Below are 14,861 nucleotides of genomic sequence, written 5' to 3' on the forward strand. Positions count from 1 at the left end.
ATGAATAATGCAACATCGGATATATCCGAGAACTAATTTCCTTATTGTTAAACACTATCGTTTCAAATTCGTTTAAGTGTTGAATTGCTGAAAACAACACTATCCACTATTGTTAAAAAAACCTCAAAATTTCAGCTTGGGATTGGCCAAGCTCAAAATAAAATCTCACTAAACTGTCGTGCCTCATGTCGATACTCTTCAAAAGTAGCCGATACTTCTTATAGCTATCTATATATATTCGTGACAAAACACGTTAGTTTCGCGTAATTACGCGTTAGTTTCGCGATATAACGCGTTAGTTTCGCGATATAACGCGTTAGTTTCGCGATATTACGCGAAAGTTTCGCGATATAACGCGTTAGTTTCGCGTAATAACGCGAATTTTTTTTATTTTCTTCTACGAAAATGGTCCCGCCCGGCTTTCGTATACTTTTCATGTCACCTCTGTTCCGCCGTATAATTATCTTCCAACTGGCACAATTTAAAGGCGATACACTCCATTTTCGCAACAAATGAGAAATGAAATTTTTACTAATCAAGTGATTAAGCTAATCACTTTTTGAACAACTGGGCCCAGGAGGTCGAATCCTGGCCGTCTTGGTGAAAGGCGAGCACGCTGATGTCTATTTCAACGATGAAATAAAACAGCAAATGATCCCTGTATCGTATTACGGCCTTGGTCAGTTAGTAAGTAACTGATTTTTTACCGCCTACATGACTCCACCTTATTTATTCAATTTGGTGTAGTCTATAGTTTTGATATCTAAACCTTCCTAACATATATTTCCTAAGAGTTGCTTACTGCATAGTATGAAACATTAGCTGTGTATAAACTTTCGTTTTTTTTCGTGGTTGCTATGGAACCACGAAAATAGATATAACGAATATTTTGTATTATTGTTATATTATTATTGCATGGGCTAACCACGAAAATTTTTACCCACGAAATGATTTTAAAATGCCCACGAATATTTCATGTTATACAGTATTCCTAGCCTCAGGGCCGGCGTTCTCGCGAGATCTTGACCAAATAAGCACAGAAATATTTATTTTCGTGGAAAGGTAGAGGGTTCTTAAACGGGATACTGCTATATGTCCTGTCTAACTTGACGCAATTAAAGGTTCACCGGTAGATTAAAATGGCTTTTGGAAATATAGGTTCCGTTGCCACCACAGAGGTTCCACAGAGGTTAATTTCGGACTCTCAACATGATTACTGCCTGAAATGTCATCTGGCTTTTATCAGACCTTAGTTTCAAATCTTTCTTTGGTGACTGTAGAATACATTGAGCTTGTAATGGATATACGTTAACAGTAAATCAGATCCAATTTTCCTGTAACAAAAGGCGACGCCTGTTCACTATATGTAGCATCAGTCCGTATAATAAATGTGATTTGATGACCAGGGCGTCCGGAAATTAAGCAGATGGGTTTACCAAATTAACTAGACACTGATTTCCTATTAAATTACAAAATCGGGTAAGCGTGGCAAAAATAGTAAACATTGGATAGACTACATGTAAACAACAATAGCTATGTCTAACGGGAAAAAATCGTGTAGACGTGTCTTCATGTGAGAGCAGTGTGCAGCTACATCGGGTAGGTGTTGGTTCATGGAGGATTTGTGAACAACGTTGGTTTAGCGACATTTTTTTTTTTTTTTTACAGAGGTATGAAAAAAAAATCTCAACCAATCAGTAAGCGGCATTCTGCGTGCTAACAACGGAAAATTAATTATGCAATCATAAGATAAAGCTTTGAGTAAGTTTTTGGACTGGTCTAAGCGCCGGTTACCAACTACATATATGTAGCTCAACTGGATAGAGCGTCCGTCTAGAGTTCGGAGATCCCGGGTTCGAGTCCTAGTCTGGCCGTTCTATTTTCCCCTCTCCTGTTACGTGTTGTGCCAAACTAAATACCCATGGGAATTTTAGAGGGTCTTGTCTTTGTCTTAAAACCGGATTGGACTGAGCGCCGGTGGCCATGTAGTTTAAATGATTAGAACATCCGTCTAGAGCTCATAGGTCCCGGGTTAGAACCCCAGTCTGGTCGTTGCATATTTCATCTCTTTTTATCGTATCATATACCAGGTATATGCGTCAGGTATGCCCCGATTTGTATATAGAGTCTGAGTCAGGCCTGTCATCCATTGTATGTGGAGTCCATTTGGAGTATCTGTATTTGCCCATTGAGCCTATGATTCAGACATGCCCCCATTTGCCCATTGAGCCTACGATTCAGACATGCCCCCATTTGCCAATTGAACCTATGATTCAGGCATGCCCCCCATTTGCCAATTGAGCCTATGGTTCAGGCATGCCCTCATTTGCCCATGAAGCCTATGATTCAGGCATGCCCCCCCATTTGCCCATTGAGCCTACGATTCAGACATGCCCCAATTTGCCCATGGAGCCTACGGTTCAGGCATGCCCTCATTTGCTCATGAAGCCTACGATTCAGGCATGCCCTCATTTGCCCATGGAGCCTACGATTCAGACATGCCCCCATTTGCCAATTGAACCTATGATTCAGGCATGCCCCCCATTTGCCAATTGAGCCTATGATTCAGGCATGCCCTCATTTGCCCATGAAGCCTATGATTCAGGCATGCCCCCCATTTGCCCATTGAGCCTACGATTCAGGCATGCCCCATTTGCCCATGCAGTCTACGATTCGGGCATGCCCCATTTGCCCATTGAGCCTACGATTCAGGCATGCCCCATTTGCCCATGCAGTCTACGATTCAGGCATGCCCCATTTGCCCATGGAGTCTACGATTCAGGCATGCCCCATTTGTCTATAGAGTCTATGAGTCAGGCATTACAGAGAAACAAACTAGGGCTAATAATGATTGGATATGATCATTCAAGATTCGTACAAATACTTGTCAAATATTTACCTAGTTGTCGTCGCTAATGTCTGAATGAGTTATGTCAAATATCAAGTTATAATCGACACAAGAAAAAAAATCATGAGAACTACGATAACATCAGAATAGGTAACGCCATTAAACAGAAACAACAAAAAACAACAAAAAACAAAAAGTGTTACTATGGCAATAAATACATATACAGTAGGTCACGCCGAAATCTGTCAGTTAAAGAATGATTTTTGGTGTAAGACAGAGAAATCTATTTACGTCCTATTACGGCCGCGTCATCAATAACGTCAATGAACGTCATCAATACCGTTGTCGTACAATTAATTCTGATATAGCAATTGAAAAGACAGCGCCTAAGGTATAATCTAACATCCTAAAGCGAACAGTAATTATACAAAAATCCGGAAATGCAGATTCGAGCTCAGAAAAACCAACCTAATGCCTATTTCTATCGCTCTCAAATAGGAATGACCTTGACCTTCCCACTGCTGATAATACCACCGACAGATGGTTACATTGAATCTCTAAAGCTCCATAAATCAATGTAATTCAGGTAAATAGGTAATTGGTAAATCTGAAATATTTCTGAGACATGACAAGATCTGTCTGCTCGAGGATCTCGATAACACCCCAGGCATTAGGTGTTCGCATGGTTGATAAAATCTAGGAGTGAAATGTACATTGTTTATGACGTATGGAGCCTGATTTCTATCTAAATTTCTGATGATTGTATCCAGACGTATCGTTTTAAATGTCACCTAAATGTAGATTTCAATACTGAGTATTGAGATCTGATATGGTGTCACAGCAAAATGGCAGACGATACTACAACAAAGTTGTGCTCGGGGAAAAAATTTTCAGGATTTTATTTCACGGCCTGAAGACACACTTCCGACTGTGACAAAATTTCACTACGCAGTTGTTAGTAGACGGCAGTATTAAAATTCACATAGATTATTCATATAATGCCATTTTCCATTTCTAGATAGTAACATCCCAGCTTCCCCTACCTACGTTGTGTATATATCCCAGTTGGTTTGAGATTCAGGGACTGGATCCAATTATCAAGATTTCCATGACAGATGTCGACTAAAACTAATAACACAGGGTTCCGAAAGATGCAGACTGATGCAGACAATGGAAAGGCTTCGTGGTCGATATCATGCCTTAATTTGCAAATATTCTTTTTCTTTTGCGATATGAAGTCAGACGTGTCTGGCGCTTGTTGATTTGATGAGTGGTTCATTTGGAAGTTGTTGATTGTTTCCAGATTTGTATGGCAGGTGTCGTCTATAAAGTAGAAAATGTCTACCCTTCCGGGACAATCTGATCGAGTCCGAGATGTCGCTACGGTTTCGTTTTAATGCCCGGATTCTCTGTTGTCTTTCTATTCCACTTACATGTATGTTCTATGTAAATGTAGAAACAGTTGATGCATGGACTGATTATCAACATCAGCATCAACTTCCTTTGCACGTAACATGATCACAGTTCATTATTGATGTATAAACATTAATGGCAACCTCAAATGTAAAAAAAAAAAAAAAAAAAAACTATCAACATCAGCATTAACTTCCTTTGCACGTAACATGATCACAATTCATTATTGATGTATAAACCTTAATGACAACCTCAAATGTAAAAAAAAAAATCAAAATAAAAAATAAAATAAATCAACTCAAATGTAAAAAAAAAAAAACAAAAAAACTCAAATGTGAAAAGAAATAAATAATAATTGAAAATGGAATATAAGACCACATTAAAAGAGGAAAGATGATAAAAGTTCGCCCTGTGGCTATCTGGGACGTTCTGGTATTGTCGTTAGAAGAAACGTTGGTCGTTGGCGACAACATATACTTTATGATATATTGCATGTAAATGAGGAAATAATTTTCTTTATATATCAAAAGTAGCTGTAGACTTGCGGGGTGTCTGGTATTGTACAACGTCCACGTAATAGCTGAGGCCTTTTAAGGACTATCTAAGTACATGTTCCCACCACACTGAAAAGGAGGACTGGACAAGGTGATTTAAAGTTAGTCAAATCATACCGACAACGGATTAACTAGTTCTTACTATCAATTTTAATGTGGAATGTTAAGCATAGAGTAACATATACCATTTTATATAAGTCTGGATCGAGGGAGAGGGCTTATGACATGTATTGCCTGTAGACAGGGCATATGCTATTCGTCGTCTGGGGACAGAGCCCCACTCGATTTGCACTCTTCTCCTTCTAGAATATATCTTCCGGTCACTCGATTTGTAGCTCTTCTGCTTCTGGAAGATCTTCTACCTCTTCCGTCTCGAAGCTGGAAGATTTATCTTCCAAGATGGCGGCGACCATGTTTTAAGTGTGCGAGTGATGAGTTTCACTAGAGAAGGATTTATGACACATACATCAACATGTTTGTGTCATAGTGTTTGAGAAAACTTAAAAACTTGTTTGTTTTGGGTTGTATTCTACCGGTATATTCAATTTACATATAACTGAATGTGATCTTCTTAGAAGGCTTCTCTTCTGAAAAGAATACAAATCGAGTGGGGCTCTGGACATATGATATTCGTCGTCTGGGGACAGGGCATGTGACGTATATTGCCTATAGACAGAGCATTTTACATTAGTCGTCTGGGGACAGTACATATGACATTCGTCGTCTGGGGACAGGACATATGACATTAGTCGTCTGGGGACAGGACATATGACATTAGTCGTCTGGGGACAGGACATATGACATTAGTCGTCTGGGGACAATGCATATGACATTCGTCGTCTGGGGACAGGACATATGACATTCGTCGTCTGGGGACAGGACATATGACATTAGTCGTCTGGGGACAATGCATATGACATTCGTCGTCTGGGGACAGGACATATGACATTCGTCGTCTGGGGACAGGACATATGACATTCGTCGTCTGGGGACAGGACATATGACATTCGTCGTCTGGGGACAGGACATATGACATTAGTCGTCTGGGGACAGGACATATGACATTAGTCGTCTGGGGACAATGCATATGACATTCGTCGTCTGGGGACAGGACATATGACATTAGTCGTCTGGGGACAATGCATATGACATTCATCGTCTGGGGACAGGACATATGACATTAGTCGTCTGGGGACAGGACATATGACATTAGTCGTCTGGGGACAGGACATATGACATTAGTCGTCTGGGGACAATGCATATGACATTCGTCGTCTGGGGACAGGACATATGACATTCGTCGTCTGGGGACAGGACATATGACATTAGTCGTCTGGGGACAATGCATATGACATTCGTCGTCTGGGGACAGGACATATGACATTCGTCGTCTGGGGACAGGACATATGACATTCGTCGTCTGGGGACAGGACATATGACATTCGTCGTCTGGGGACAGGACATATGACATTAGTCGTCTGGGGACAGGACATATGACATTAGTCGTCTGGGGACAATGCATATGACATTCGTCGTCTGGGGACAGGACATATGACATTAGTCGTCTGGGGACAATGCATATGACATTCGTCGTCTGGGGACAGGACATATGACATTAGTCGTCTGGGGACAGGACATATGACATTCGTCGTCTGGGGACAGGACATATGACATTCGTCGTCTGGGGACAATGCATATGACATTCGTCGTCTGGGGACAGGACATATGACATTCGTCGTCTGGGGACAGGACATATGACATTCGTCGTCTGGGGACAGGACATATGACATTCGTCGTCTGGGGACAGGACATATGACATTCGAAATTGAGAAGAAAATATATGTAAGAATCAAGAGAAAACATATAATCCAAATGTTGTAACTGGGGCAACATATTTCATTTTGGTTGTGTTTTTGTTTTGGAGCAGAAATGAATCCCTTATTTCCCCCTAGGGATTGCCGCACTATTCGTCTCTAACGTACATGCAGTGGATTAAAGAAATTGTATTCTTTCCTCATTCGCTTACCTTTTGAGGGGAAACTTTTATCTAAATCCAACGTTTCTTTTGTTTTGTTTGTTAATTCTGATGGGGATTATCTACACAAATCCAATAGTCCCGGGTACTTAGTTCCGAGTAATAAGTCGCGGGTAATTAGTCGCGGGTACCTAGCACCGGGTACTTAGTTCTGGGCACATAGTTCTCGGTACTTAATTCCGATTAATTAGTCGGTGGTTCTTAGTCGCGGGTAATTAGTCCCGGGTACTTAGTGTCAGTTACTTAGTTCCGGGTACTTAGTGTCAGTTACTTAGTTCCGGGTACTTAACCCCGGGTACTTAGTGTCAGTTACTTAGTTCCGGGTACTTAACCCCGGGCACTTAGTGTCAGTTACTTAGTTCTGGGTACGTAGTCGCAGGTATTTAGTCGGTACTAGCTTTCATGCAAGGTCTTAAACAGTGGACAATGTATTCGGCTTGACAATGGACTCATACTTATATTACCTATCTTTTCATTTTAGTTCTGTCCGAGACTCGTTTGTGCTCTCAATGTCGATCAGACCATCAAGCCGAGTGTGCCACGGAGCCGCCAACGCCAGAACCATGTCCAGAGGGCGCTTCATTCTGCTCAATCATTCGAGAGAAATCTATGAACGGTATGTATGTTTCACTTAATTTAAAAAAACGGAGGTCCTTGTGAACTAACTTGTACATTCTTATCTCCTCTTTTACTTACCTAGATATACAGTTTCGGGTCAAAAGTATTTCCACCCAACCTAATTCTCCTACAATTTGTTTGTATGTTCAACTTTTTTCAATCACTTGTCCGCCTTCATTCATGGTTGTATTTTATTGAAATTTTGTCTGTTGAAAAAGGATTTATCTAGAACTTGTTTACAGGTGAATCGGTGACTCTTCATCGTGGATGTACGACAGTGATGACACAAGAATGTGTGATTCGGCCTGTCACCAACATCACCGCCTGCTACTCGACGTGTGACACCGACGGTTGTAACCATGGCAACTCAGTCACCATCACTTCCGTTGCTATCCTGATGATGTCAATTCTCTCGCGCCTTTTCATTGGACACTGCTAGTATGATGATGTGATATTAAACAAATTATCAGTATGGACTGTGGCTTGTATGGTGCCACAATGTTTATGAAATATATATGCTCATTAAACATATGATTGAGTGAGTACATCTAATCATTTCAACATTCCAGTGTCTTCCAATCAGATTACGTTTTATTTTTCTTTAAATGCGATACTGTCGGCCAAAGACACGCCGGCAGATTAATCAAAGAAAAATATTAGTATAATTTTTAATTTCCTGGAATCATAAATCAAAAATCCGGATATTACTGAATGTATATACTGTAGTATCTAGCTTAGTTACTCACAATCGTTCCATCCGTCGGTTAGTTCATATTCAAACATGTCCGGATGAAAAGAAAAAGTCAATCAAAAATTTGAAACTAGCTTGACTGTGTGATATTTTTGATTTATTTTCTATTTTATTTTTTATTTTAATTTTTTTTCTTTTCTTCAAATTGTACTTTTCACATTCCCTGCTTGAGTCCATATGAAAAGTCATATTGATCAACCGTGAAAACATGAAATTTGAATTGTTTCCCCTTTTGATTGTCAAACAATGTTCAATATCTTGGACGCAATTGCGACTTCAGTACGTAATGATTGTAATAATACATTATTTATGAATTAGTGTATTGAATGTATTTTGGTACATCAGTTTACAGATGTATTTTAATATTTAGAAATGTTGCTTGCATTCATAGATTTTTTCATAAAACAATGTGTAGCCTTTTGTATTCGGTTAGAAAATGGTGTCATTGACGTTAAAATTATCAACCTCGGACTTCGTCCACTATCAATTTGTTCTCAGGTTCATAAAACCATATATCAACCTGATCAAGAGGCTATACTTGTATATTATCACATACAATCATACATCACGTTTTGTGAACAAGAATGCTTTAAATGTTTTCCGTTGTGTAGTAGCAATATAGTAACTGGCTCAAACCGTTCGTGACGTCATGGAATTTCCTCTTATATCCATCAATTGTTATTATTGCCATAAAATCGTACTTCTTGGGTTAAGGAATTTGTGAAAACGACTGCATGGTTTCGTTTCATCATTTAAAAGGCATTTGAATAATAAATTAAGTTGTATAATCTTCTCAGTCTTGTCATCAAGATTATCAAGTTTCCTAATTAGGAAGGTTGTTGGCGAACAGACGTTAACTATTGATACAATGTAATTAGCGTTTTATCACGTAACAAGAATTAGTTGGAATGTGACAATGTCGATACATAAATAACAACATTTTTTATCAAGAAAGTTTTTGGACACTATCAACACATCCACTAGATGGCGCTAGACGCCCTTTCCACGCGACATTTATAAACGGTGGTGAATTTGTGTTTTGGAGGTTGTGGTATGCATGTGTTTGTCTCATAGTGAAGCCGATAATATAGTGCTACCTCACTGAATCATACTGCCGAATATACCCATCACAACACCCAGCCCGATCACATTATACTGCCAACGAGCGAACCAGTCGTTATCACATGACAGAGGGGCCGCGGTGGCCGAGTGGTTAAGGTGTCCCGACACTTTATCACTAGCCCTCCACCACTGGGTTGCGAGTTCGAAACCTACGTGGGGCAGTTGCCAGGTACTGACCGTAGGCCGGTGGTTTTTCTCCGGGTACTCCGGCTTTCCTCCACCTCCAAAACCTGGCACGTCCTTAAATGACCCTGGCTGTTTATAGGACATTAAACAAAACAAACCAATCACATGACAGAGTAGGAACTACCGTTTTAGAAACTATTATATGTTGCGGTCACATGACAGACCACCCAACTCACAGGTGCGAATGTCAACTAAAGGCCACGAGACAGTGTCAATGGAGACATTTTGAAAACGAAAATTGTTTAGAAAGAAAAGGAAATATTTTGGTCGCAATTTACGATCATGCAATGGGCGCATCAGGTGCATACAATTGCAATACCCACCTACAATGCAGAGAACCTATGCCAAAATCAAACTTTGTATTTCGAATATAAGAAGCCCATTTTGTATGAAAATCGGGTAAATACTAGTTAAACTACATTCCATAGCAGTGTCATCTGTACACCCCTCTCTGTCAGCGGTTTCATGACGTCATTGGAAAGTAAAAAAATAATTCCGTTCATTTAGTCGTTTTCCTTGTCGTTACGGTCATTGTTGTAAATTACTTATTGTTTTCTGTATTTTAATATGGGTTGTAATTTCAAATGTTCTATTAAGTGTAGCACATTTAAGTATAACTCCGATTATTCAAATTCATTAATGGTTTTCATGGAAGAGTTTACGGCGGGTTGTAAACTAGTATAATCGAGTGGAATGTTTTAATAGTGTTTTAATAGTAGCTTATAGCTGACGTGTGTGTGAAATCAATAAAAATGCGTGCTGGTCATGGCTTTGTTTTTGTTCGGCAAAAAAAAAAACCCAAAAAAACAAACAAACAAACAGTAAAAAAAACAAACAAACAAACAAAATAAAAAAAAAACAAAAAAAAAAAAACAACACAATTCAACAAAAACTGCAAGCATTAAGAATTGATCTTAAGAAGAGATAATCGAAAGAATTTGACCGTATACCTGAAAAGGAAGTTTGATTTGAGGTAATTTCGCCGGAACACTGAGAAAATGCCATTGGGTTGTTTTGGGTTGTAATTTCTAATATTTTATTTAAGTCTAGCCCATTGCGGAATAACTCCTAAAGATTGTATGCCTAAAAAGGAACAAGCCGTGGGGCTGTTGAAGGGTTATCTGAATCGAAGAACGGCTAGAAACTATAGGCCTAATACCGCTACTCGGGTCAAATTTCACAGAAAAAAACCCACTTATTAATGACTAACATGCCTTATCGCGAACCTTGAATTCATCATGTAATTTTCATAGCTGTTTGGTAATTTTGAGAAAATGTGCGAAAAACACAGGTTTTCAGGGAACATAACTTGCCGTATGGTCATATACACGTATCGACCAAAATAAACATGGCGTTTATAGCATACAATCGGAGCATTTATTTGACCGAACATGATTATAAAAGAGTATTCCTTGTTTCTGTTTTGACCTTAAAAATCCAAATGATGGTTAAGATTAATTTGACCCAAAAAAGTACAAGGAGAACTATTTTAATCATCAAAAACCCTCCTCAAAGCGATCAGACTTGATTTTAGTAAAACAATGAAAAAGGGCAAAACTACACAGTTTTAACTATTTGTCCTGTAAATTGTATTGTTAATCTGTTCGGAAATCTAATTGGAACCTTTCTGATAATTGAAATATTAAAGGATTTTAATATCCCTGATAATATGATACGCATGATAAATATTAAGTTCTTTTTTGGACTTCGATTGCAAATTATAATTGTTGAATTCCCTTGGAGATGTTTTGTTTATCTGGCGACACAAGATTATATCTAGAGAATACAACGTGGATTTGTTGAAACCTTACTGTTTACAGGATATTAAGGATGACGATATAGATTTTGATCTTCAAAATTTAACGGAATGCATAACTGCAAAATCAGGATTCTAGACTCATTTTGTAGAGTGGTCAGCATTGACAGATTAGGACACGCATTCTGATTTCTGATTGCTGATTGGCTGATAAGTCTGTGTCCCGGGCATTGCATTGTTTTAAGAGAACAATGAATAACACACAATGATTGTATCTAGATATTACAATTTATAACTGGTCTACTTCTCTGTATACAATGTGTTTACTGTCTTTTGAAGATGTGAAGTCATCAAATATAGCAATAATGAAGATTTGACGTCCTCTTACTGTTTGCTGATGATATACGTCATCAGATTGATTAATACTGTCTTCTGAAGATGTGACGTCATTCGATTAATTAATACTATCGTCTGAAGATGGGACGTCATTAGATTAATTAATACAATGTCTTCTGAAGATGTGACATCATCAGATTAATTGGTAACTGAAACTAAATATGGAGAAAGGAAAACAAATATTCAAAATAGGAAGTCGCTCATTTGACGTATTCAAAACCTTAAAGAGGCTTGCCCGCAGAGAGATCAGAAAAATTGGCTAATAGAAAAAGATTTTTTACACATGACAGATTGTTGGAATTGTTGAGTTTTTCATTTTATTTTCCTTATAAAACGCTGAAAAGTGATATTAAAACCTCATTTTTAAATATTATTTATTTAATCGCAACCCGCAATAAGTCTAATTTGATTGACATATCAAAGAAACAAGCACGTGCACAGTGCCGCACAGTGATAACTTCAAAGGCAGCGGCGATTTACAAAGAAGATTTGCCGTTATATTCCATACATTTCCCTCTCAGGTTGAGTTTGAAAACGTCTTTTAAATACATATTCTGTAATTGTTTTCAAGAAATAAAGTCGGAAAGCCTCTAATTTTGTCACATAGAAACATGTACTGAAGTTTATTTAGTGATCGGAGATGTGCCGTTTACCAGTCCGTCTGCGGGTAAGACTCTTTAAGTGTTACATTCAACTTTCATGTAGTTTTCTGCCTGTACATGTGTATCAATGGGAACAGACAATTCAGTTTCGCTCTACGTCAGAAAAATCATTGACAACATAAAACACCTCGAAATTATAAAACCCGTATTTGGTTGAACAGTTGACTATTAACTGAGATGTAGGGAGTTTTTTTACTCCCTGTAAAATGGCTCCTGTCATAAAGATACGAAATGAATTCATCACACCAGTCTACGTAACCACACCAGATGTTGAAGAACCACTGTAGGTCGAAGTGCCGTAATTACATGCGGCGATTTAGGAAGACGTTTAAAACAAGAAGAAAAATTGACCTGGACGGGACCCATTGGAATGTAAACATTTCTGAAAAGAAACTTCCTGGAATAGATATAAATCGTATTTGTTCTTGTGTGTATTTTGACAGGTCGATCAAACAAGTAGGGCAGTTATAATGAAAGAATTATTGTTGGTGTTCACGGGAGTGTAGGGTAGTAGTTTATGGCTACACGTCCACCGCCTCTTACGTCTTGTACAAAACTCTATAATGGATGGTGTTTGTCTGCGACCATTGTCTCCGAAAAACAGATAAGTCATTATAAATAGGAAGCTTCGAACATGGAAAATATAGAACAACTTGTGCTGTCTGCTTGAGACTATAAATTCATCTGAGATCCACAAATAAACGATGACGTAAAACCCCGCAGAGACCTTCGGCTGATATCATAAACCACTTGTATGTAGCAAGTTATTTAACTAATTGAAACTTCAAAGACTCGCCAACGAAATTGGCATGTGTTTTGTGTTGTGTTGCCAATATCGGACAACTTAGCAAAAGTTTTACTCTTGCATTGAAGATCTGACCATAAATTATAATATCAAAAGAAGGAGATCGAAGGCTGTTTCTAAAACTAATTACCCGAGGATCAATGGAAAGATTCTACATGTTTCGTTTGTCTGCTGTTGTTTCGTTTCATAACCATTTTTACTCGCCATTTTTGGCTCTAATGGCATTTTCAGTGTTAATGGGTCGTTCAGAATGTAATAATGATAACTAAAAAACAGAAATATTGAATGATTGCGCATTCTAAGACGTAGACTGTTATTATAGGTAAACTAAATACATTTTCGAAAGTGACTTACTAGTATTCTCGAAAAAGAAATTTGCAAAAAATGTCCAAAAAAGACAAACAGAGTTTTGAAAACTTATCACAAAACATAACATGAGTAATAGGAAATGTTTTATCTCGCAAAAAATTTTTACCTCGCGAAAATGTATATGTACAGCAGTCATTTCTGTGGTTGATGTTGCTGCAGTCTTTAATAACAAGTCGATAAACAGATATCATTCACAACAAAAATATATGTTTATTGTTCAGCAACAACATAAAAAGATAAATACGTTTATAACATATAATTTCAAAACAGGGAATAAATATATAAAAACAAGTGCATGTTGTATACGAATACTGTATCGTAAAAATCTTACAAAGACAAAAAAGTATAAAATTGTACAATGAACAAGTTATAGCAACCAATTTACATCAATCAATTATCATGTTACGCCCCAAAAGTAGCATAGCCACGCCCTTCAAAAGATGGCCACGCCCACGAGATTGAAAGCAACGCCATCCAACTGATTAATTGTATTTTGAACAGGTTCCAAAATCCAAAACCAGAATATCAACAGCATACTGGACAGATTAGCAGCATCCTTAAACGATTAACCAGCACCCATCGGGCACCTTTGTAATCGAACAACGTAACAAGATCAATCAGACAGTTTTTTTTTACCGCCCATAGCAACAACTAGGAAACGCCCAGTATAGAAAAATCATATATCGACAATGAGTTCAACCGGACAAAAATCCATGTCTATTTCTCAGCAATACCTACAGGTGTACCAGTAATTAAAATCAAATCTGCTTCATGTTCAGATTTACATGTAAAAATAGATGGGATTTGTGCGAAACTTTCGCGCATAAATTCAACATTTATTTTCAAAATATATTAAAACCAAAATTTTGGGAGAAACTTAATGTCTTTACGTAAACAAACTCCGAGCATTCTTGAGTGACACACGTGTCATTTTCTTAGAGAGCAAACCAGGGATTTAGGGAAAACATAAAGGGGGACCACACTGCATAACTTAGATACAAAATATTTGGTTTTTACGAGCAAGCAGCATATCTCGCGATGAAAATTCACTTAGGCATAGAGATACACCGTACTATGCATGGCTATAGGCCAACAAAAAGGCCCCAATGTTAACGAAAAATACATATCCGACAAACTTAATATGGCAATCTAATTAGAATCTAGATGGCCATTCTCACTACGTTACATGAACATCTGACGACATCGCATAAGGGGTCACGTCTTGATGACCATTTGGATTAACCAATCAAATGACACTGCTTACAGAATCTTGGAAGTGAATTTCGTATGTGCGAAATAGTATGACTAGAGTGCATGCTTGCTTAATATGTCAATTTGTTTCAAGT

The 14,861-nt window shown here is 38.1% G+C and overlaps 1 protein-coding gene across 1 annotated transcript in view; it reads left to right on the forward strand.

Annotated features, from left to right (window-relative positions):
• LOC117339206 overlaps positions 1-9,011 on the forward strand; it is a 47,820-nt gene extending 38,809 nt beyond the window's left edge. Inside the window, exons 2-3 of the mRNA XM_033900678.1 lie at positions 7,332-7,466; positions 7,711-9,011. Coding sequence (XP_033756569.1) covers positions 7,332-7,466; positions 7,711-7,907 — 332 coding nt within the window. The 3' untranslated portion in view covers positions 7,908-9,011. The remainder of the gene's footprint in view (positions 1-7,331; positions 7,467-7,710) is intronic.
• The last annotated feature ends 5,850 nt before the right edge of the window (positions 9,012-14,861 follow it).

This window comes from Pecten maximus, chromosome 1, assembly GCF_902652985.1.
Source record: "Pecten maximus chromosome 1, xPecMax1.1, whole genome shotgun sequence".
Lineage (NCBI taxonomy): Eukaryota > Metazoa > Mollusca > Bivalvia > Pectinida > Pectinidae > Pecten > Pecten maximus.